Source organism: Pelmatolapia mariae, linkage group LG18 (assembly GCF_036321145.2).
Source record: "Pelmatolapia mariae isolate MD_Pm_ZW linkage group LG18, Pm_UMD_F_2, whole genome shotgun sequence".
Taxonomy (NCBI): Eukaryota; Metazoa; Chordata; class Actinopteri; order Cichliformes; family Cichlidae; genus Pelmatolapia; species Pelmatolapia mariae.
In genome coordinates this window covers 16,809,158-16,833,931 of record NC_086243.1, presented here as the reverse complement: position 1 = coordinate 16,833,931, position 24,774 = coordinate 16,809,158, and the positions used below count along the sequence as shown (strand labels likewise).

Genomic DNA, 24,774 nt, shown 5'->3' with positions numbered 1-24,774 from the left:
ATAAATCCGTGCTTTGAATCCAGAAAGGAAAATCACATACCTAAATCCACCATGCTATTTTGCCCTGCAGGGTCGACAGCGCCAATATTAACACTCACTGGTCTCACTTGGCTAAGCACTAGCCTGCATTAACCAGTGACCAGGCCTACTGGTATAACCTGTAAGTTAAGCATTATGTAAGAGTGCCACATCAATGCTGAACTGAATGTAACTGAACTGAATTGTTTATTGTCTAAGGAGTCTGGGATACCGTATTCAGCCTTGCACTGTAAAATGTGGTAGTTCTCAAAGCTGACCAAAAAAAGGATCCTTGTCTGGCTGTGACACCTTTGTCATGAGGTTTGTTTTGTTGTGTTAACTAATTATTGTGGAAAGTAACACAAGCAGGTATTTAATATGCATTAAAATGTGTGATTATATTCAGTGCTGCCATCTTCGACTGCTAAATTGTTTTTTTGTGCTTTTCTGACTTTCGAAATCAGATAAAGCGGGCGTTGCACACAAAAATTCCAACCGCGAACTCGAAAAACTCGAAATTTCTGACTAACTAACCGACCTAACGTGTCGGTAGTAATGTCAGTAATATTGGGCCTGTATTTACTTAATATGGGATCATATCAAAAACAACACTATTTTCCTATCATTCTACAAATTAATAAAGCAAACAGAAATTAAAATTTTAAGGGCTGTTTAATGGGATTTATAGTATTCCCATACAGTTGTATTTATGTATGGCAGTAGTCTATACAATTATTGCTGTACAGTGAGCCATTTAAACATGTTTCGTATATGGTGTTACATATGTAAAGTTTGCATTATACTGAGCTCAGTGGCTTATTGCGGAGAGGCCCATGTCACGTCCTTTTCTCAAGAAAAGATTTTTAAGGGATAAATACAAAGTTCACTTTATTTAAAATTAACATTATGAGCCAGAAAGTTACCACAGGCTGCTACTGTGTGTAGCAGTCAGCAAATCGTTCCTCGGCATTCGGGTTTATATATCTGCTGTCATGTGACCTGCGCTCAGCCATCTTGTGGAAAACGAAGAGAGAGAGAGCCCAGAGAGAGCCACACAGCTCGTATACAAACCTTGTGCTGTCAGAACAAGCGGAGGTAAGACAGCCAAAGTTTGACACACTAGCGAGGAAAAAATCATTCGCGTTAGGTAGCCGCCACGTCAGGGGGACAAATTGCGAGGATCTGGGGCGCTTGGGGTTGTTGGTTCTACCACCATGTTTACTTGGCCTTGCAGCACCGGGCCCCAGTGCCTCCGTGTGCGTGTCTGAGCCGCGCGAAGTGCGGGTCGTTTTGACAAGGAAAGGTAGTCGTCGATCCAGGCTGCTCGGGAGGCCGCGTGGAGCTAGTTGGCTAACCCGTTAGCAAGCTAGCTATACGCATTGGTGATTGGAGGGGAGGGGGGGATTAACTTATTCCGGAGTAGTGTTACAGTTTATGTGAATTATAAGCTTTACCTACTCTCTTGTGATAAACTAAAACGGTGTCAGTACACGTGTCTGCCTTTATTTGTCACACATATACGATAGCTAGGGTTGGGATTAAACGTTGCTGGCTAACTAGTTAGCTAGCACGCTGGGATAACCACCGTTGGCCATCGTCTTTCTGGATAGCAAAAAATACTCTGCACCATGCAGTAAAGCGGCTCTTTAACTACAATTCTGCCGCCACCTTTCCGCACGTCTATAACCCCACTATGAGCATTTAACCGTCGGAAAACATGCTGGATAATGACAGTCACTAATGTGCAGTGAATGCTTTAAATATCCACGTTAGGTGTTTAGAGGACTTGCTAGTTTGCTGCGTTGGCTAACGCAGTGCTGGCAGCCGAGGGTGATTTGCTGAACCTTCCTCAGTGACCATCACAGCAAAGCCATTGCAACGCCAGCTTTAACATTATTCAGCAACATTAACTTCACTTAGTACGTAATCAAGGCTGGGGTTTGACTGCTGTAGTTTTGTTAGGAGTTAAACGATGGACTCGGTGACTTTCCCGAAAACTTTATAGGAGTTTAACGCTCACTCGTATTTTGTACCATTTAAGCTGCTTAACAAAATTGTAACGGTACGTTGACTTCATAAAACTGATAAGTTATAGTGCTGTGTACAGATTACGCGTTAATCATTTCAAACACCCCGTATCGTTATATAAAGCCGGCCAGTCAAAGGTCTAGCTTTAAAGTGTGCCTAAACTCACAGAAGAAACACCACAAATGTCGCAAGCCCCCCTCCGGTTGCTGTATTTATTGCTGTAACTACCAACTTACACGTGGCTTATTCAGGTTTCCATATGGTCAAGGCTATTGTAAGTCTGCTGTCGCCTTTTGTGCCTGATGTTTGAGGAAAGCCTGTGCCTTAGATCTGTGCTTCCAGGTTAAGGGTAAAGGGAAGGTCTTGGTAGTAGGGACACTAGCATAAACAAACAACTAATGATGCTGGCATAACATGATTATTTTGGGGAGAGTTGTTTTTGCTGAAGGAAAGTCCACCTCAGTCGTCAATTACAGGTGTCTGCCACAGCCTCCTTGCAGGCTGAGAGATGTCCTAAAATAGCTTTAGCACATTGAAATTGTACACTGGTTGTGTGCTTGTGGGATGGGCTACATAGCCTGAGGAGTTGAAATGCATTAAAGCCAGGGACAAAACCCTAATGTGTTTGACATGCCTGAGTTTTAGTTTTCAAGATTTTCAGCAATTAAAGTAAAAACTGTATATACAGGTGCAGACCAGTACTGCAGTTCCCCTGTCTTTTTATGCCACATGCAATTTTGGAATACCCATTTATGTTTCCAAGTCAAGACATGCACATATCCAATTTTGAATGGATGCAGTAACACTTGTAAGCAGTATAAGGCTGCATGAGTGTCTATGTGTTCTTTTTTGTTGTTGTTTTTTTGGGGGGGCGGGGATGGCAGATGTTTGGCACTAATCCTTTACCTCAATTTCCACATTTGCAGAACTTCAAGGGAGAATGGCTGAAACCCAGACACTTAACTTTGGACCAGAATGGTAATTGAACTGGCGTGATTTAATAATTAGTGTGGATGAAGTGATTTTTAGGTTGTGAAACTGGTTTTCTGCTTGGGCCTAGTGCAGGTTTTCTCATTCATGTTGAGACCTGTTGCTTGATTGATGTTTCTCTGTCCGTTATGTTTTTACTGCTTTGTCTCTGTCTGCAAGGCTGCGTGCCCTGTCTGGAGGAGGAGGCAGCAGTGGTGGTGGAAGCAGCAATGCTGTTGCCTCTCCACCCCTCTCACCTGCATTGCCAAAGTATAAACTTGCAGAATATCGCTACGGGAGAGAAGAAATGTTAGCACTTTATGTAAAGGATAACAAGGTGGGTACGTCCGTAACGTCAGCGTTAGATGTTGACGCAAGATCGTAGCCATTGTGATTTTCATACAAAGTGTGTGACTGCCAAGATTGAATTTCATCCCCCATATTTTCTTGTGCTGTAATAGTCTTTGAAAATTGAATGAAATGGATCTTAATGGTGAAAACTTGTACTGTGCGTTTGTGTTGTCCAGATCCCTATAGACCTACACGATAAGGAGTTTCTGCCCATATTGCAAGAGGAGCCCCTGCCACCTCTGGCACTCGTGTCTTTTACAGAGGAGGAACAGGTATCAACCAGATCAGAACAATGACATTAATGTCAAGCTGGCTTGAGGCCAATTGCAATATTATTATTTTAATGGCATATGCATTGCATTTACTAATTTAGCTTTATAATACAGAGCGGATACAAAGACAAGAGCTGAGACTTGGCTTCCCCTTCGTTTGCTCCCCTCCCTTCTGTTTGTATTTGCAGAGAAATTTTTCCATGTCTGTAAACAGTGCAGCTGTACTTCGGCTCACGGGGCGTGGAAGTGGGCTGATAGCAGGGGCACCAAGAGGCCGAAGTACTTCAAGGGGTAGAGGTAAGAATGTATCTAAGCTCATGAATACATGAGTAAGTTATGGTTCCTTTTATAATTTCAAGGAGAAGTAATATGTTGGATTTAATTTCTAGACAGACAGGTTTAATTCTTTGTTGGAGAAATGAGGCTGTGTTCTTCCAACAAGAGTGTTTTGAGCTACAAGGGTACTTATTACCAAATGCAGTGGTCTGATTGGTCAGATCTGTTTATTTGGAGCTGAAAAACTGAGCTTGGTTCAAAAAATAAATCCTGCAAATTTGTCCAGGGAAGTTAAAGGCCTTTAGATGCCAGTCCAGAAGCTCCCACACGTTTATTTGATTTCCCTCTATAAAATAAAGGAAGAAACAGAACCAAGGTTTTACATCCAAGTGCCCCCACAGTATAACAGACACATCTGTGTGTAGTTGATGTGTGTATGCAGTTTCAGGAAAGTCATCACAACTGGATACAGTTAAAGTGCCTTTAAAACAGCCTGGCAGTGTGTCCAGAGTTTGAGACAGTATAGTGTAATACTAGTATCCTGTAGGTGATGTGCTTACTCAGCAAAATGTTGCCTCGCACTGATGTGCCCTAAAGGTGGAAGATTGTCTGTGAAAGCAGACGGACGTTTGTTTAGACGTAGTCAAAATGCAAATCTATAAAAAAAAAATGAGTGTTTTCTCACACCATAGTAAAAGAAATTACTGTTAGTCAGCCTTGGAGCAAAGTATATACATTCTGCCTTCTGCTGAACATAAAGTGTTCATCTGTGAATCCCAGATTATTCCAAAGGAAATTTGTAAAATTTCCTGGTGTAAACCGGTGACTGGAGAGGTGGGTGTTGCTGGTAATTCTCAGCTTTCCATCTACATGGCTTTTCACAAAATCAGTCTACCTCTTCTTTAGCTCATCATTCTTGGAAATTGTAAATAATAAGATGATGCATTTACATAATGATGGCATGGCTAGCTTGCAAGCTGTAGGCTGCAATAAGGATCGGTGTAATATTTCAAGATACTTGCATGCTAATGAACTCCAGTAATGTTGCAGTGTTAGACAGAGGTCTTGTTAAGTTTGTGGCAACAGTATGTCACTATGATTTCACATTGACCTTTGACTTAGTTCAAAGACTTAACCTTTTATCTGTAATAATTTTCTAAAATATAACATGTTAAGAAACAAATGTCTTTTATAGAAACTGCTATGTTACCAGCTACCAGAGTTTGGTCTTGAGATTCAGATTATTTATTTATATATTTTTTTAAACAATTTAAGGCCCTGATGTCAGGACTGTTGATCTTTTCCTGTCGACATGTTCAGTTTTACATACACAGTGTGGGTGAGGTTAAATATTAATCAGAAATAGCTATTAATATTCATAAACAAAAGAACTTTTGTTACTGGCATTGGTCACGTCAGGCATACTTTTCCTGAACTAATACTTTAAAGTTTGACCAAGAGGTCACGCTATAGCTATATAGATAGGCAGTTTAATTATAAATAGAAAGTTAGTCATAGTGACACAAAAAAGTCTGAAAGTAAGTTATTGTTCTTCACTATGGCAGTAAAACATTGCAGAATACTTCATCAGCCAAACTGATTTGTCCTTGTTCAAGGGTGTTGTCTGTGAGTCATGAGAGAAAAGATTCAATTAAAAATCTCAGGAGCTGCTTTCTTGTACACCTCTGGATAAAAATGTGAATGGAGAGTACAGCATCATGATTCAGCAGATTTGGGTTTATGGACCATGGTAGAACTCCTCTGCTGATGAATATAATGCTGAATGCAAATAATTTGCAAGAGGAGTTGCTGGAGTATCTTAGCTGCATTTGTTCCTTTATAACAGTGTTAAATATCCTAACCAAAGGAAAGTCTGTGGAATATGATTATGAGAAACTGAATCTCATTAGTGTTTGTGATTGTTTTCAGGTCGGGGCAGAGGAGATGGAGGGTTTTACCAAAGAAGTTTTGACGATGTGGAAGGTTTTGGTCGTGGAGTAAGGGAGATGCATCGCTCCCAAAGCTGGGAAGAAAGGTATTAAAATGTTCATCTTTTCCTGTCAAAGTTTGAGGTTTTTTTCCTTTCAGCATAACAGTCATGATTTTATATAATGACTTTTCTTTCTATCAATAGGGGAGATAGAAGGTTTGAAAAACCAGGTCGAAAAGACCCAGGTTGGTGTCACATTTTGCTCCTCAAATAATCAATACGTGGTGATCTTTTGGGGCGATTGCTCTTAGCTTATCTATTTGTTGCTTTTGTTTTTGTGACAGATGCTGCTCCAGGACATTTTCAGATCAATCACAGTAAGTGTGTTTATGCAAGTTGAACTTTTGACCAATAGGAAGTTGAGATTTTTGAAGAATGTCGATGAGGCATGAGTTTGGTAACATAAATTATGATCTCATTGTCGATATAATCATTATTTACCTTTCACTCCATCGTTTTCAGTGCGAGGTAATTATGAGGACGGTGGAGCAGGACTCCCGAGGAAGCACGACTTCACGCGTTCAGAAAGTGAGAACTGGCGTACTTCTCGTGATGATCAGAATGGTGAGGATGATGAGGGGGGCTGGCGCCCGGCAGGTTCTCGGCGGGACAATGACCGGTGGTGCCCCCCAAGCCCAGGTGGGCACTGCACAGTCCACGTTACCGATACATTTATCTCTGATAAATGTATTTGTGGTGACTGCCACTGCCTGTTTGAGAAAAAAGTTTTTTGTTTCACAGCCAAACTGCTGGTTGCTTTTTGGTATTCATGATAGCACACAAAGTTGAATTCAGTTGAATTCTCCAGCTCCACCTCTTTCTGTATCATGGGTGTTTTGTTAGCTTGGCTGTCAGTAATTTACTGCTTCTATAAAGTACCAACCAACAAAGCGTGCTTAGAGTGAGATGAGTGATTCTTCACCATTGATTCTGTATTTTAAACTGCTTTTCACTTGCACAGGCAAATGTATTACTGCTGAACATCTGCATGAAGTTAAAGTATATCATGAGTAAAATGGTTTTCTCATTATTTTCCAATGTTTTTTTTAAAATTTATTTTGTCTTCCCAGATGGGCCTCGGTCAGCAGGGTGGCGGGAACACCCAGACCAGCGTCGCCGTTTCCCATTTGATGCAAGAGAAGACGAGCGTGGCTACCGGAGGCCAAGGTCAGGCAGCGGCAGCCTTGAAGATGAGAGGGACAGCCTGCCAGAGTGGTGTCTGGAGGATGCAGACGAGGAGGCAGGCACCTTTGACTCATCTGGAGCATTTCTCTCACTCAAGGTAATTTCATGCAGAAACCATTATACTGATAAATGGCCAAACTTGACTAGCTTCAACTGGCTTCAAAACACTAACGGCTTTAAGGGACATGTGTGCCAAATTTTCAAAAGTGGGTTTTTTTGTTTTGTTTTTTTTTGTAATATCAGAAAGCCTCCAAGGAGCCAATCTTGGAAGAGGCAGAGATTGAATTCAAAACCTTGGAAGTGTGTGAAGAGGGCCTGGAGGACGAAGACTGCCAACCCAAGGAGACCAAAGAGACAGAAACCGAGGCCAAAAGAGAAGCTGACCGAAAAGGTCAGTCACGGTTTAAAACATAGAAGTACATCTAAATAGACTGTAAGACTCAGAGTTTTGTAAGCATTTTGGAAATGAAAGTCTTTTTATGAAGCGCACAAAAAGACTGGGCCGTTTCACTTTTGGGAAATGGCATTCCCCTAAGCCAAGCTCAGCCTTCAGGGTGATGGCGGTCTCTTACGCTCCTGTACGAACTTTAGAGCTCTGAGCCAGATTGTAACCAAATCACTGCTCAGGTCAGAGCAGCCACAGACATGGCTTCACCCACTCCAAGAACCATCCTAGGAGCCTTTATATTTTCTGGTATGCTTGAAATCAGCACAAAGTCTGAGCTTCTGTGGATTGGTAAATGTCAGCCATTGAGAAGAACAAGAAATGACTCGAAGTTTGTGGGATATGCAAAATATCATGCATTACATTTTGTTTTTTTTAATTTTTTCCCGCCAGTTTGTTTTGATGTACAGAAGGGGAAAAAAAAAATCTCTCGTAGTTCGAACATTTTGTCTGCAGTTTCCAGAACCGGATTTTAGTGTGAGTGCCGCAGTATGACCAGTAACATAAGATTCAAGAAAAATACTTGTCATCAGTCAGATTTCAGTGATTTATAAGGTCTTGCAGTATGAGCCTAGCATTAGTAGACCAGCATGTTGACTGGAAACTGGTTGAGATGTACTAATGCAAAAATTTCATATACCTCCCAGCAGTCGCAGATTAATATACTTTCAGTCCAAGTATTGTCTGTAAGGAGAAATTTTAGGGAGTCTTTCGGGCACAGTCTCAAGGACACCAAAAGACACAATGGATTGCTCTGCAGATGCTGGCCTGTTTTGTGCTTCAACCATTTTTCTAAAATAAAATGATGGCTGTTTAAAGGCGTGATTCAAACATGACAAAAGAATGGGGAAAATTATGTGGATGTGATACAATATCAACTAATCACTGTTGACACAACGCACACATTTTAATACACATTTTTTAATATTACAAAACCTAATTATTATTTATGACAATTTCATATTGTGATTTGTAATTTTCACTTTAGAGTTGGCTAGAGTACCAGAGGAGGCCCCACCTGTTCCTCCAACTGTCTCAGAGCCCCATTCTCCTGCTCAGTCTTTGTCCCCAAACCCGCCCAGCAGGACAGAAGACCTTGAGAGGCCAGCTGAGCGACAGCCACCCCTGGAACTCCCCCCAGAGCCCTGCAAAGTCCCTGTGCATGTCCCCATGTCTAATAGCATACTGGAATCTCTTCCTATGACCCACATTTCTACCACCCTTACAGGTGGGACTTTTATGCAGTTTCACTGTAAATATTACTTATTTTTTCAGCATGTGCCAAAAATACAAACATCTGTTTTTTGTTTTGTTTTTTTCCATACAGACGTTTCTGCTCCATCACCTACTCTCCATATACCACAGCAAAAGCCCATAGAGGTTTCTGTGCCAATGAACAATCCTTTACCCTTTCCTTCAAATATAATGGCACCTTTTGGCAGGCCCACCACTGTGTCACATGACACTGATGAAGACGAGGGACTAAAACACTTTGAACAGGTAATTCTGTAAACTTTTATCGTGAAGGTGTGTCAGCAGGACTGTGGTCATCAACCAGAAATCCACATTCATGAGATCAGTTATAATCTTGTTGCTAAAGGAGAAACTATATCAAGAATATTATAATACCAGACATTTGACTAATTTCATTAACCCTCTGTGGTCTATGGACGCGCCGGTTCATCAAATTCACATGACCAATTTAAGACGATGCAGCGACCCAAAGTCTCCATTTCAGCTTGGGTCAAAAGTGCGGACTTCAAACTATATACCAGTTTTTAAATTGTGTCGATAGGCCACATAAAACCAGAGTTATGATAAAAAATACACGCGATGTTTTTTTTTTTCTGAACAAAACAGTGGTGTTTACAGCGGGAAGAAACGGTGAAAACGGCGTTTTCTAAGGACAGCGCTAGCAAACGCTCTCCGCTTGCGAGTAAAAAAAGAAAAACACCCCTTCCCTATTGGTGTTAAAGTGTACCATGTTAGTCAATCAAAAAATGATATGGCAACATGTGGCACTTGGTTGTTTAGGAAGAGAGGGAAGTTTTAGGAGCGGCACTGGCAAGAGAAAGCGGGCGAGCGAAAGAAAGAGACAGAGCGAGTTTTCATATGTGAGACATTAGTGACGTTTATTGTGTTTGGAGGCTATAGTTAGTGTGTAGTGTAGTCATTGTTTTGTTTTGTGCATCAGTTATACTGCTGAATGTCACAGTTGATCCAAAAAAGCCACAAAAGGCATATTCCAGTGTAAACGCTGTCTCCACATGGAAAACAGGACTGATACACCTCCTGTTGTCAGACCTGCAGGGTTTAGGCCTGTGGAATTCTGTCTTATAGTGGACAGAAACTTTGGAGTGGCACAAATAATTTGTGTGCCTTCTTATTTGATGCAGCACACCTGATTGTTCTGTAAATAGTTTTAAATGGTTATATATAAAAAAACACCTGAGACCTTGGCTGCATTTTTAGGTAAATAGTACCATATAACTTTGTTGTTTGCAAAACTTGTGCATAATTTTTAGAAATTTGCAATTTCTATTTGCATTTCAAGTTATGAAAATGATTCGTTAAACATGTTTGTGGTTTGTACAGTAAAAAATATAACTTTTTTCTACTCGGATTTTTAATTTTTTGTCTAGATTCAGATCAATTGTACTAATATAGTATGTCAAAATGAAAAAATAACTCCAATTCCAGATATTTGAGGTTGCGCTGAAAATAATGATACCAAACAAGGCAAGATAAAAGGTTTTTGAAGGTGAAATATAAAGGTAAAATCAAAAGTAATCAAAAGTGGCCAATTATTCCCTGGACCCCAGAGTTAATGACCATTCTAACAAGTTTTTAAAAGCAACTCTTTGCTCAGAAACAGCTGTTATGTTTTTATTTAATCATCTGAGATGAGGCAGTCTTTTGTGTCAGTTTTGATTTAGCTTAGGAGTAATTTTAATGCCTTTCTTTAAAAAAAAAAAAAAAAAAAATCCTTTCCAGGAGGCGGAAAAGATGGTAGCGTACCTACAGGACAGTGGGGTGGATGATGAGAGACTTGCAGCAAAGACTTCAGAGAAGCCCAAGTCTGCAGGCCTGCCTCTGACCCATGAAGCTGCTCTCAAGTGGTTTTACAAAGACCCCCAGGGGGAGATACAGGGTAAGCCTGGACTTCATCTGGTCAGAGTGTAGCTTAGATTGTAGTTTTGTCTTAAAAACAGACTCCTGAATGTTTTCTGCTGTCTTTTTGTGCTCCTTTAGGTCCATTCAGTAACCATGAGATGACAGAGTGGTTTCAGGCTGGGTACTTCACAATGAGCCTTTTGGTCAAAAGAGGGTGTGATGAAGTATTTCAGCCTCTGGGAGAGATTGTGAAGATCTGGGGCAGGGTACCATTTACTCCAGGTCATGCACCTCCACCTCTACAGGTAAGTATCCTGCAAAGTGTGCTCCATTTGATTCTTAAATGTGGAGTGACTGTTTTTCAAATCAGAAGTAGAATCAGTACTACCTTTTATCCTGTAGGTGGCGTAGTAGTCTTTTTTTTTTAAAATAGAAGGACGTGTATGGAAACAAGGAAACCTCCTTGTATTATCTTTTAAAGCACAATATAAGATGAACTCTTTTCGGATTTCAAGCAGTTCAACAGTTCAAGCCTCCCTGTGATGCTGAATTAGATGGGCAGCTAGAAAGATGGAGAGGGGGATCAGAAGCTTTTTAATGCTTTGCTTTTTTCTCCAACTTGATTTAAAAACATATGATTTTTATTGTAATTCTTTTTTCTTATGTTTTGAAGGGAGATGGGGATCAAGAGAGGTTGAAGAGACACCAGGAGCTCACTGCTCTCAACCTTTACCAGTTACAGCAGCTCCAATATCAATACCTTCTCAGGTATGCCAGGCTCAGATCTGACACTACATCAGCAAATTCACACAGCTCACTTTGAAGCAACAAATTGGCAAATTGGTTTACATATAAAGTATTACTGCCCAAGACCTGCAGACAGACTGTGGTGTGTAAAACTGGTAGAGTTCCCGTTTAAGTTGAAACATTATTGCTTATTTATTCTTGCTTTCTGTGCAACAATAACAATAACTTCTTTCGAATAAAAAATAATAGTTTTATTGACTCTACACTTCATCAAACATTGAGTTGGTTTAAAAAAAAATTTCCAGTTTAGCTAGTGAGGACAAGAAGATTTATGGCTGTAGTGAAGGACATGCAGAGGGTGTGGTGTGACAGAAGAGGATGCTAAAGATAGGGTCAGATGAAGACAGATGATCTGCTGTGGCGACCCCTAAAGGGAGCAGCTGAAAGGAGAAGCAGCTGGTCCAACATTGATTTGACACAATGCATAAATATCAGCATCTGACTTTGGTGAATGCCATCTTATTTATTAATAGCTGCCTTGCTTGCTGGAACTATGAACTGTCCACATTATTTGTGGTTTTATTTACCAACAAAAGGTTTCTAGAATGTTTTTAATGCCAAGAGAAACATGAGCTCCCAGACAAAACCTGCAACACAGCAGGAAGAAAAGGCAAACTCCACATGAACGGGTTGAAAGTGTTCAAACCCATGCCGCTTTTGCTTTGATTCAGCACTACGAAACCCCCAGCCACTATACTGCTTTTCTTCTAATCACTATCTACCCATCTTCCTCCCTTTAGGCAGCAGTATGCTCAGGCCCTGGCCCAGCAGAAAGCTGCAGCTCTTAGCTCAGCTCCTCTTCAGCAGCAGCAGCAGCATCAACAGCAGATCAACCTGCTTCAACAGCAATACCAGGCTCTTAAAATAAGGTTGATAGCATCATTATTATCATAAGTATTTCAGTGTTTAAAAATGTTACCTCTAGAGACATCAAGGGAAACTGGATCCATTAATGTGTTTGCTTTATATTACTGTAGAGCATCTGAGAGCCTCCTACCTCCTGTTACCCGATCTCTGTCTGTACAAGACTCTGGTTCTGTGTGGGAAATGCAGAACCCGTCTACTCAGGCTTCCTGCACAAATAACCTCCAACAAGCTGCTCAGAGCAGTGAGTTTCTTACTTTAGTATCTCGAAGTGATGGAAATGTGTTTTTGTGGCAAGTGTAATGTATAAAATTGAATCATTCTCAACAGCGTGGGATAGCAGCAGCGTATGGGATTTACCCATAGACTCCATGGCACAGGCTCCAACTATTGAGCAGATGCAACAGTTTGAGAAGGCAAAGAATGCAAAGGTGATTAAAAATCTTTGTCTACGAGTGTTTTACAGTGTCTCTACTAACCTCTAAAAATCTCAGAAGTTTGGAATACAGCAATAGAAGTCTGAAATGTCCGACTATTATTTTGAAATCATGTTTCTGTGAACAATGCCTTAATTCATTATTTTGCTGTGTGTCAGCTGGAGCTGGAGAGGCGTGAGGCAGAAATGAGAGCTAAAAGGGAGGAAGAGGAGAGGAAACGGTTGGAGGAGGCCCTGAGAGCTCGACAGGAGGAGGAACGGAAACGTTTGGAAGAAGAGGAGCTGGCACGGCAGAAACAGGTGGAACGCTTTCACAGAAGCGCTTAAAAATGGAATGAATACATGTTTTAGTGGCACTGGGCAAAAAGACAATCTTTGAGGTTTTCTTATTCACACAGTGTAAGAGGGGGCAGACTCTTCTGCACCTCCGGCCTCTCATTTCTGTCTTTTAAATAAATTCTAACCAATGAAGGGAGTCTTAGGTCAGTACTGTAAAGAGTGAAAAATTCACATGGGCAGCAAAATGCAATGTTAAAGTGGGTTGATATATCAGGTGCTTTATACAGATACAGTATGTCAGAGTTGCATTGTAACGTAAAAAGGTGGCACCAGCTAGTTTGTAAACAGTGTTGCTAGGAATTTGCTAAGCATTCATTGCTTAGCAAATTCCTAGCAATATTGTTTACAGACTAGCTGTAATCAGGCTTTATTCATGTTGCGTTCCAATGACAACAACCACTGGGTAGTCAAAAGAAAGATATCAGTTGGGTTTTTACGTTTTGGAGTCACCATTTGATTTGTTCATTTGGTGTGAGGCTCGAACTGACACAACATTGTGAATTTTAAGGAGGAGGCACTAAGACGGCAAAGGGAACAGGAAGAAGCACATCGGAGACAAAAGGAGGAAGAGGAAAGAATGGCACAGGAGGAAGCTCTTCGAAGATTAGAAGAACGGCGGAGGGAAGAGGAGGAGAGAAAGAAGCGAGAAGAGTTTCTACGCAAACAGGTAAGGGTACAAAATCGTGTCCAATAATTCCTCTTCTTGAACCCAGCACTGAGCTTATTGGGCTTTTGTATCTGCTTCACCAGGAAGAGGAGCGCAGAAAGCAGGAGGAACTGGAGGCATTGCGGAGGCGTGAGGAAGAGAAGCGAGCAGAGGAAGAGGCGGCAGCTGCTGCAGCGGCAGCTGCCCTGGCCCAACAACAGGAAGAGCAAAAGAGGAGAGAGCAGGAGGCCCAAAGACAGCAGGAGCTGCAGAGACAGAGACAACAGCAACAAGAGGCCCTCAGGAGGCTGCAGCAACAGCAGCAGCAACAGCAGCAGCTTGCACAAATGAAGGTATAAACATAACCCTTATTTATTAAAAATACAGAGTACGAGATGACTTTAAAGTTTACAAAATGCCTCATCCTGGTCCACAGCTTCCATCCTCATCAAAGTGGGGCCAGCAGTCACCAAACACTATAAACCAGACTCAGAATGCCCTGTCATTGGCCGAGATCCAGAAATTGGAGGAAGAGAGAGAACGACAGGCGCGGGAGGAGGTAAGAAGAGTGGACCAGTTTAATTTTCAGTGAACTGCTGCTGTTATGTGCTTTTCAAAAGTGTAACCAGTCTGTATACACTATATTATACTTTCATACACTGAATTGCCAAAAGTATTCACTCACCCATCCAAATCATTGAATTAACATGTTCCAGTCACTTCTATGGCCTCAGGTGTATAAAATCAAGCACCTAGGCATCACCAAGTGCAAGGCAAAGCATCAGATGCAGTGGTGTAAAGCATGCTGTCACTTGACTCTAGAGCAGTGGAGATGTGTTCTCTGGAGTGATGAATCCCGCTTTCAATCTGATGGATGAGTCTGGGTTTGGTGGTTGCTATGAGAACGATGCTTGTCTGACTGCATTGTGCCAAGTGTAAAATTAGTGGAGGGGGATTATGGTGTGGGGTTGTTTTTCAGGGTTGGGCTTGGCCACTTAGTTGCAGTGAAAGCAACTTTGAATGCTTCAGCATACCAAGACATTTTGGGCAACTTCATGCTCGCAACTTTGTGAGAACACTTTGTGGATGACCCCATCCTGTTCCGACACGACTGCCCACCAGTGCAAAAAGTAAAGGTCCATAAAGACATGGATAAGCAAGTTTGGTGTCGAAGAACTTCACTGGCCTGCACAGAATTCTGACCTCAACCCAAGAGAAGAACACCTTTTGGATGAATTAGAGCAGAGTTTGCAAGCCAGGCCTTCTTATCCAACAAGTCAGTCTGACATCACCAATGCTCTTCCAGAAAAATGGTGCAAAATTCCCATGAACACTGCTAAACTTGTGGAATATCTTGCCAGAAGAGTTGAAGCTGTTTTACCTGCAAAGGGTGGACCAACATCATATCAAACCATATGAATTAAGAATGGGACATCGCTCAAGTTTGTACGTGTGCGAATACTTTTAGCAATAATGGTCTATCATCTGTCATCAGTACTTTGTTTCTTGTTGTTGAGATGCTGTTTCTATATATGTGTATATGTGTTTATATGTATATTAATACTGTGTTCACTTCACAGCAGCGACGTCAGCAGCAAGAGATCCTTAAGCTACAGCAACAGGCCCTGCAGCAGGCTCAGCAGCCTCATGCCAAGCTGTCAGGTTGGGGTAACATGGCCAAACAGCCAGTTGCCACCAAGTCTTTGCTGGAGATTCAGAGGGAGGAAGCCCAGCAGATGAAACAGCGGAAGGAGCAGCAGCAACAGCAGCAACAACATCCTATTGTTGCCCCACAGACGCGCACTCAAAACAGAACTGTATGTGACACAAACAATAACACAAGATATTGTTGGCTGAAACAGAATAAGAGCTTCGTAGAAAAGCAGAGCTGTTTATGAGTCGTTAGTGGAGTCAGCATTTTAAGCCAGAATATCATTAATAACATCCAAAATATTGACTAATGAAATTTTCGTTTAAATCCCAGGAGTTGACAAAATTGTGATTTGTTTGTTTTTTGGGTTTTTTTTTAATTAGTGACTTTACAAATCTGCTGCTGTTTTTATGCTTCTGCACGAGCAACAGCTGTGATCAGAGGCATACCTCAGATGTTTCTTCAGATTTGGCACAGATGTTTACTTGAAACCAGAGATAAACTGATTAGAAATTGATGGTCTGTTTAAGCCACAGCTGAAGAATTCAGAAGCCAGTCGGGTGAAACTTTGAACACATTAGTCAAAAAACGAAGTAATCATCTGTGGCATCATCATGATCTGCAGAAACACTTTCCTGGCTGTAATGTAGAACGTCTTTCTTTGTCCCTCCCTCCCTCCCTATTGGAGGCACTTTAACCACAAGGCAGTAATTGTTGTTCTTCTGGTTTTACATTTCACTTCTGCAAAAAGGAATTCCAGCAACTACACCAGTTATATTGTTTCACTGATGATGAATCGGCAAAATCCGCAGATTTTCAGCATCAGCAGATTTTCGCATTATCTGTTTGTTTTGTTACTTTGTAAGAAAACCAAATATTTGCAACTCATCCTTGTTCTGACTTTTAAGCTGTGAAGCTTTACACTTTTTATTTCTTAAGAAATCAATCTGTTTGGGTTCTTGAACTGATAGATGGACAAAACTATCACATCAGTCAATTTCTTTGGAAACTTTAAATTGTCTTTTACCATTTTAGGCATTTTATATACCAACTAATGTACTGATATCTCATGAATGTAATGGGCCAATTAATCTGAGACGTGTCTGGCTCTCTTCACAGACTTCTCTGAGTAACTCTGTGTGGGGGTCTGTTAACACCAGCAGCAGCACTAACTGGGGCTCGGACTCCAGCAGCATCTGGGGTGACACCCACAACTCAAATATGGGTTTCTGGGATGAGGCTGTGAAGGAAGTTGTCCAGCAACCTCAACAGACCCGAAAAGGCAACGCGCAGAAGAACAATAAAGGCAACGCCAACCTCAGGTATTTATTTAGAGTGGCAAAACTTTACAAACCCTCTTAGTCACAGGCTGTGATGAATAGCATGATTTGCAGCGTGAGGGATATGATGAGTAACACGCAGATCTTAGTGACTTACTTTGTCTTCCTCTTTCATTTGTTTGTGCACATGAAGTAACTCTTTAAGTGGGCGAGCCAATAAGAAGGTGGAGGAGGAGGAGAAGCTGCTAAAGTTGTTTCAAGGTGTCAACAAGAGTCAACAGGACACGTTCATGCAATGGTGTGAGCAGACTCTGCACACCCTCAACACGGCCAACAACCTGGATGGTGAGTCTTTAAATATGATTTACAAAGTCATCCCACCAGGAACTATTAATGGGCCCTTTCTGGAAGCCAAACACAAATATTCTCCTCCTCCTCTCTGCCAGTTCCTACGTTTGCATCTTTCCTCAAAGAAGTGGACTCTCCGTACGAGGTGCACGACTACATCAGGGCCTACCTGGGGGACACTCCCGAGGCCAAGGACTTTGCCAAGCAGTTCCTAGAACGTCGTGCCAAACAGAACGCTAACCAACAGAAACAGGCACCACAGAAACAACAGCAAGCCCTCAAGCAGCAGCAGCAGCAGCAACAGCAGGTGAGCAGGACTTACAAGAACAAGGGTTGTTACACCAAATGTCTCACTTCCATATATGACTTATAATGAGGTGAAAGTGATGTTTCACTTCACTTATGTGGCTTTTCTGGCTGTATGCAAAAACTAAAACTGTTGCATCACCCTTTAGATGACCCCAGAAAGATGCCATCCATAAAAATGTTTTTTGGGGTTTTTTCCCGTGATAATCGGCTAATTTATAAATCTTAAGTCATAGCAAGTGCCAACATGGCACTTCTTTTTTCTTTTCTTTTTTTTAGCCTGCTCTTTTTAAATAATTAAAAAAAGATTGTCGAAAAGGTGAATTTTATCAATACATCAATGTTATGAAGGATTAATCCATGTGGCCTTTACTAAAACATGAAGGCAACCTTTCTTCTATGTTGTCTGTAGTCAGAGCAGCACTTCACCTTTTGTTTGTATAAAACCTGACACGCGAATGAAAATCATTTTCGTTTATTCGAAGAATAATCTGAGTGTAGTGGTTTCTTTGAACTGTAAACACAGTGGGCACTCTCACATTGTTTTCCACCACATTACCACAAATGAGGGAGGCAGAATATTAGGAACACTTTTAAATGCAATGCGGTCCAGTACACCAACACCTCCCAATGTCACATCAATATTGCGCATTAACAGTGTTGTTTACAATGGCACTAAAAACTCGGTGTCATAATTTTGTAAAAGTGGAATTTATGGCAAAGTGCTTGAGCATATTAACCAGCATATTAACAGGTTTTGTTCTTCTACCATCAGGGTTGGGCTGATTTTAGTAAGTTGTTTTTTTTTTTTATATATAAGTGGTTTTTATTAAAAGGTAAAATACAATTTAGTTTATCAAATAGCCAAAAACACCAAAGAATTCAGTTAAATATGTGAATAAAGACTCTGCCTTGACTGTATGACCGTTCATGCTTACATACACAGTCACTCCTCCAAAGCAAACTCCCATTAATTGAAAAGTTTGATAGCTCATATTTATCAAAAAAAAAAATATATATATATATTTGTGGATTAAAGTGGACCGAGTGTAGTATATCATAGTTTTACTTTTAAGATGTGATTTTTGAGCATCCAGGATTTTAATCATACTATAATCTGTAAAATTACACTTATGAAGCTGATGCAACACTACGTTATGGTGACAGACGTGTTACTTTGACACCTTTGTCTGTTTAACACACCTTTGAGCTGGCCTCTTTCTAAGTAGTGAAGAAAAATGAGGCATCCATTCAGTGAACCCATATGCCTTTTGGCTATATTTAGAAAATGCAAGGCTTCCAGTAAACTTTTTAAAGCTAACTGAACAATCATCAGGTGTCTGGCTTGTCCCATCTGTGCAGTCAGATTGTCTCTTAACGTGTTTTATCCTCAGTTATGTTGCTAAAAATAAGGATACATAAAACAGAAACTGGAACAGAGGTTATTGGTCATAAATGGTACACATTAAAAAAATAATAATAATGATAATTTTGTTCAAATCAAAGGTTAGAGTTTAATAAAAGTACACTGTAAACACTGCAATAGTTACATCCATTTCGCACACACTCTTTTCTTACTCGGTAATGTTGCTGTCAATTTTCTTGATATTTATTTATAATCACATCTGTCAACCCTGGATATTTATTATTTGGTGATTTGTATATATTGTGCTATTCCTTATATCTTAACATATTGTATTGTTAAATAGTCTAGTGTGTTTTTGTTAATGTTACTGTACTGGAGCAACTGTAACCTACATAATTTCCCTAGGGATTAATAAAGTATGCTGATTCTGATGATAAAAGTAGTCGGGGTAGAATTACAGGAGTAGTTTGTTCCTTGATCAGAAGGTGGCGCTGATGGAAAAAATTATATGTAACAAAGGGCAAACTGAGCAGTACATGACACCATTGCGCCTTCCTTCACCCATGTTTATTGTTTCGATTACAGTAGGTTGCATCAGTAGCCTCGTGTGTTTAATGTATTCAAGTGGAAACATTGACATGAGAAAAAATAAATAAAAGGTGCGTTTTTTTTTTTTTTTAGGCTCATCTTGAGCCATTTAGCACCTCAGTTCTTTTGTGAAAGTTTTAACACTGTCACTGGTGGCAGTTCCTATTATTTCGCACTTCATTTCCCTCCACAGTGATTTTGAAGCATTGTTAGCTCTGGTTTCATCATCTTCACTTCATGATGTTCCAGATGTTTCTGACTGGTATTATGTTCATCGATATTTAGTGGGACTGCGTTGAGCCTTTCCTCTGAGAGCTGAGCCGTCTTTTAAGTGCAAGTTTCTCTCTTTCCAAGGATTCTGTCTGGGGTGGAACAGGATCTTCATCAGTTTACCAGTCCAACCATACGAGTGGGCAGCAGCAGCGCTTTGAGACAGTCACCTCAGGGAAGAAGAAAAAGAAGCAGAAGATGGTCCGGGCAGACCCCAGCCTACTAGGTTAGGACAAACATCCATCTGAAAAATGATGACTTTTTTTATGTTTCATGTGCTAATTGAGTTGTTTCTTTTTACATTTTCAGGTTTTTCTGTGAATGCGTCATCTGAGAGATTGAATATGGGAGAGATTGAAACTTTGGAGGACTTTTAAGGGACTGCAGCCAAGCAAACCCCCCCACCCCACTGACTGTATCCAATTTGAACAGCAGCTGCTTTACCCGAACCCCAAACTGCTTCCTCGACTTTCACCCTTTATTTTTCTGTTTCCCTTTTATCAGGAGTACTCTGGCCATTGAGGCAGAGCGTATTTTCCTGGTGCAAATGGACCTTTCATCTAAAAGTTTAACCCTAAAGAGAAGCAGACTGGAGCAAACAGTCGATGGATACCCCCAACCAGCCCAACTGAGCAAGGAAGTCAAACTAATGGAGAGTCTGCTGATTTGCTGACATCTCTTCAGCTGCTTCATCCAAAATCAACAAATTTCAAATTTGGCCCAAACTGTATCTGATTGTTTTGTTTTGTTTTTTATATATATTTTGAAGTGTGGATACATGAATGGGGTAGCTTGGGAAAGATTGGAGATTATATCCATTGTTTTTTGTTTTTATTTATTGAGTTCCCCCCTACACTTTAGTTCCGCACCCCCCTTCCTCCCCTCCTCCCTCTTTTGGCTGGGTGTTCATGGATAATGACAGCAAAGTAGAGCCCAAGGATTCGTGCCCACTTATGTCCTGTTTTAAGGACAAGTTCAAAAGTTCCAAGTAGTTATCTATTTCTTGTAAAATACTAGGCTGTTTAAAGAATAAACTTTCAATTCTGCATCTGTATTATAATATATGAAAATGATCTGCTGGAGTCATACTTTTTTATTGCAGTATGAAATAATAAAACAGTCTGATGTGTGGGCTGTTCACACCTGTGTCTGAACCATTCAGGAAAACTGCAAAATATGTGTGTAACTGATTTTTTTTCCATTAACCCGGTCACACTGCAGGAAACCACATTTTAGACATCCTGTCTGTGAAGAGCTTGAAATGTATGCATGGAAATTTAATCAGTGCCAGGTGATTAAGAGGGTCTATTAATGAAATTAAATTTAGGAACCATGGGACAAGTTAATTATCTATGCATTTAGCCATGTAGACACGGCCAAGATGACCTGCTGGTGTTTAAGTATAAGAAGGGAGAAGAAAGATGACTACGTGCCATAGAGAGAGAAAATAATGGCTGAGGCTGTAGTATACACTGACTGGCCACAGTGTTTGGTACAGTTGTTCAACTGTTCATTAATACAATCTCATATACCACATGGACAAGGTCAAGATGATGGGGAATTAGTGTGACTTGCACGACTGTAAACATGACATGATTGTTGATGCAGACAGGCTGGTCTAAGTATTTCAGAAACTACTGAACTACTGGGATTTTCCCATACATCCATCTCTGGGATTAACAGGGAATGATCTGAAAAAGACAAAAGAAAGCGTGACTTCAGTAACTCAAACAACCAAGGCATGCAGAAGAGCATGCACAAAATAACCTTGAAGGAGATGGGCTACAGGTTGGATGTTTTGAGCAGCAGAAGACCGCAGCAGAAGACCACACCAGGTGCCGTTACAAAAGCAGATATGAAGATATGAAGCTCTCAAATCTTCAGCAACTGTGTGATGCTGTCATGCGAGGAATGTTTCCAGTACCTTGTTGAATCTACTAATCTATCTAACTGAAGACAGTTCTGAAAGTAGATGGGAGTTCAACCCAGTACCAGTAAGGTTTAGCTAATAAAGAGTCCATTTAATGTATTTTGCTTGCAGTAAACCAGATTTTTGCTCCTTTATTTCTTTCAATTTTTTCCCACATAAGCAGTTTGTTTTTTTTAAATCGAAACTAACACTTGAGCCTCGAAAGTACAGTATCAAAAACAGCTTACTGATATTGAGGAAGTAAAACCGCATCATCCCACAGTGCTGGCGCTAGTGTTAGTTACATGGTCAAGTCATATTTTTAAATCCACAAAGGGGAAATTAAAAATTCTCCCATAAACAACAAAACATTTTTTTAGCACGTGCTCTGGAGAAGCGACATGTGATGAGTATCCGTAAGGCAAAAACAGGAATGATGAGCTGCCCAAGAATGACACCACTGACTTGTAGTGATCAGCCACAACATGGCTGACAAAACTATGGCTGAAAAGAATAACAATCATCTTGTTCCAATGAAATGTTTTGCAGAAGTTACTTTGGCTGTGAATCTCTCGGCTACATATTACCACAGACCAAGATACACCTAAAGCACCTGCCACAACACAAAAACTGCACAAGAGACATGACAAACAACCCAAGGTGTTGGACTGTCTTTAACTCCCCAGACTCCACTTAGGTGCTCTGGTGCAAGTTCAATCAAAATCAAAATCAAAATTTATTTATATAGCACATATTAGAATAACAATGTTGACCATAGTGCTTCACAGTCAGTACTGTTCACAACATACATGATGTCCCACAAGGCCCAAAGGATCTGCTACCAAAACCTTGTTCAAGACACCACAGGACAGCCCTAGAGAGTTTTATTTTTCTGTTCGCAAGGAGATGACTAAGATTTAAATCTTTGAACATAAACATTTTTAAAGTTAGTGTAAGTGTAAGTTTGCAGACAGGAAATACTGGAAAACTTGCAGTCAGCTCCAGCTTCCCAGCTTCAATGTTGAAGGGGAACTCTTTTGTTAATGGGCCTAAAATCTAGTTTACAAGCGACACAGGCTAAACACTCCAGTGACAAGAGCTTATTTAGGTAATGCAAATGCTGAGCGCCAGACTTCCCATGCTGTGACCTTTGCTACACCTACATGGCCCTGATACCCAGCCTAGAAGCAGTTCTGCATACTTTGACCACAAGATTGATGAACCTGAAGTCAGAATTACTGAGAGCACTGATGATGGGAAAGAAGCTGATTGGCCAATGATTGGAAGATACATCCCAATGTCAGCCATTAGTACCAGATGATAATCTGTGGTCGAACCTGTAGAAATGTAGGCTGGTTCTCAAATGACACTGAGGCAGAATAGACTCAGGAGCATGCTGGTGAGAAAGAGGAAAATGACCCCATCAGTACAGTTTGGGTTGTTAAACTGGTTCTGTTCTGAAAATGTGAAAATAGTTCCCTTGGTAATACTTAATAATTTAAGCACTTAGCATCTAATATTTAATTCAACGGTATTAGATGAGTCAGTTCTGGAAATTTCACAGTCATCAAAGACTACATGAAAGACAAACTGAATATATTTATTCAGAAATATTTTTCATTGTTTTTTCTCCCACAAGTGAGATACACCTGCTGACGATGTCATCATAGTTTGTGCTTTCTATGATAATCTGATTTTGTAGTTCCCAGAGGAAGCACCTGTCAGGTTTGAATCCAGGCCAGAACCTGATCTGTGTTGTGAAAAAGCCCCTAAAACCACAGAGATGTGCAGTGATTAGGCTTGTTGTGTTGTTCTCAGTGACAAAATCAAATCAATCTTCAAAAGGGTAAATAGGAACTGAAATGTCCTCATGCTACGTTGCCAGATTGATGGCTACACCCATGAGTCATGGTCAGAAATTTATATGTGCTCATCATTGCCATGTGTGTCAAGATAATTTTGGCCTTTTATTGATTTCTTTGAACTATTCTTTTTCCAGGGCGGAATGATTGGACAACATACATCTTTAGTGACTTTACAAAACAAGAATCGAGTGGGCAAGTTTGAATTTATTTTGTATTTTCTCTAATCCTCACAGAGTCAAAGTATATATACAGGCTTAAATATATCTTCTGCTTGTGCTGTGTTAGTGTCTGCATATCATTGGATGATGGTAATCTTCCTGCTCCTGGCTATCATGAGTCTTGGTGAGACGGGTTCCCATGCCATCAGCACCCTTGTAACCTCTGGCGCCAACAGTAGCGCGAGTCCTTGGGTGTGATCGTGGTCCGCATCTTCGTGCCCGGAGTAGATTATGGTTTCACCTGAAGACAGTCTGGTCTGGCCGCTTCCGATCCATCGGGTCTCACGTAGTCCGAGAACCTTGATGCTGTATCTTCTCATCTCATTGGCCACCTGCGCTGACTTGCCACTTTCATTCAGGGTTCTGATGTTCCAGGTCCCTATCCTGGTCTTGGCCTTGGTCGTAAGAAGACTTGTCGGCGAGCTTGCTTCCCGAAGGCTTTCACCGGCACGCATCATGGGCCCCACTGAAGAGGAGTCTTCCCATCCAGGCAGTTGTCGGGATGTACTTGTTGTTGCAGTTTCTGTAGCATGGCTTTTTTTTAGAGGATGGGGTTGCTAGCCCCACACCCAACCCTCCTCTTTTCTCATCCTGGACTTGGGACCAGGCAATGGCGGAGTTGGCTCTTATATATATACTCTCTCAAATCTTTTAAGAAGTGTGCTGAAGGTTCTACAAAATCTTTTAACTTGACAAGGCCAAGGCGTATTCACTTCTCTTGATTGACTACAATTGGAAGTTTCTCTTTGCCGGAATTAAAAGAATTTGTTTGACTGCACTAATTGGATTAACCAATACTCATAATAATGGGAAGGTCCAACAAATTCAATAAAGATCTAAGAAGTAGAATTGTAGATTTACACAAGTTGGGAAGGTCACTTGGAGCCATTTCTAAGATCATCAATTCAAGTAGTGGTATGTAAGCACAAGTTACTTGGATGTCAAACTGTCAACCTCAGGTAAGAGGAAATTGGTTAGGATTTTCAGGAACAAACCAGGAAACACCAAGTCTGCAGCCTGCCATGAACTAGAAATTGCTGGAATATCAGTGACACTGTCTACAATGAAGCAAATTTTACAGTACCCTTCAAGCTTGACTGAAATTTACAGCTGCCCCACACAGACAAACCAAATGCCTTCTGGAGAAAGATTGGCAGAAGAGACAAAAATTGAGCTATTTGGCTACAATGACCAGAGGTGGGTTTGGAGGGGTAAAGGTGAGGCTTTCAAACA

At 40.8% G+C, this 24,774-nt stretch overlaps 1 protein-coding gene across 2 annotated transcripts; it reads left to right on the top strand.

Annotated features, from left to right (window-relative positions):
* The first annotated feature begins 1,018 nt into the window (after positions 1-1,018).
* gigyf2 (GRB10 interacting GYF protein 2) lies at positions 1,019-20,399 on the top strand. Of its 2 annotated transcripts, none has more exons than XM_063461411.1 (29): positions 1,019-1,113; positions 2,973-3,024; positions 3,196-3,352; positions 3,543-3,638; positions 3,827-3,935; positions 5,844-5,949; positions 6,049-6,089; positions 6,189-6,221; positions 6,367-6,468; positions 6,975-7,186; positions 7,333-7,480; positions 8,523-8,762; positions 8,862-9,034; positions 10,529-10,685; positions 10,787-10,953; positions 11,322-11,416; positions 12,196-12,324; positions 12,433-12,563; positions 12,650-12,750; positions 12,915-13,055; positions 13,603-13,761; positions 13,845-14,093; positions 14,177-14,299; positions 15,321-15,557; positions 16,511-16,713; positions 16,865-17,016; positions 17,118-17,326; positions 19,634-19,775; positions 19,859-20,399. In XM_063461411.1, exons 2-29 carry the CDS (start codon positions 2,987-2,989, stop codon positions 19,924-19,926), a joined length of 3,918 nt encoding a protein of 1,305 aa, XP_063317481.1. In that variant the 5' UTR covers positions 1,019-1,113; positions 2,973-2,986; the 3' UTR covers positions 19,927-20,399. The 2 variants fall into 2 exon arrangements, with proteins under 2 accessions (XP_063317481.1, XP_063317480.1); XM_063461410.1 differs by having other exon boundaries at positions 6,367-6,543.
* Positions 20,400-24,774: the final 4,375 nt, after the last annotated feature.

Excerpts from the sequence above, each read along its gene's own strand:
- gigyf2 (XM_063461410.1), top strand. The coding sequence starts at position 2,987 with ATGGCTGAAACCCAGACACTTAACTTTGGACCAGAATG. Across the intron at positions 7,481-8,522 it reads AAGAGAAGCTGACCGAAAAG|AGTTGGCTAGAGTACCAGAG; the intron begins GTCAGTCACGGT and ends TTTTCACTTTAG. Across the intron at positions 10,686-10,786 it reads CCCCCAGGGGGAGATACAGG|GTCCATTCAGTAACCATGAG; the intron begins GTAAGCCTGGAC and ends GTGCTCCTTTAG.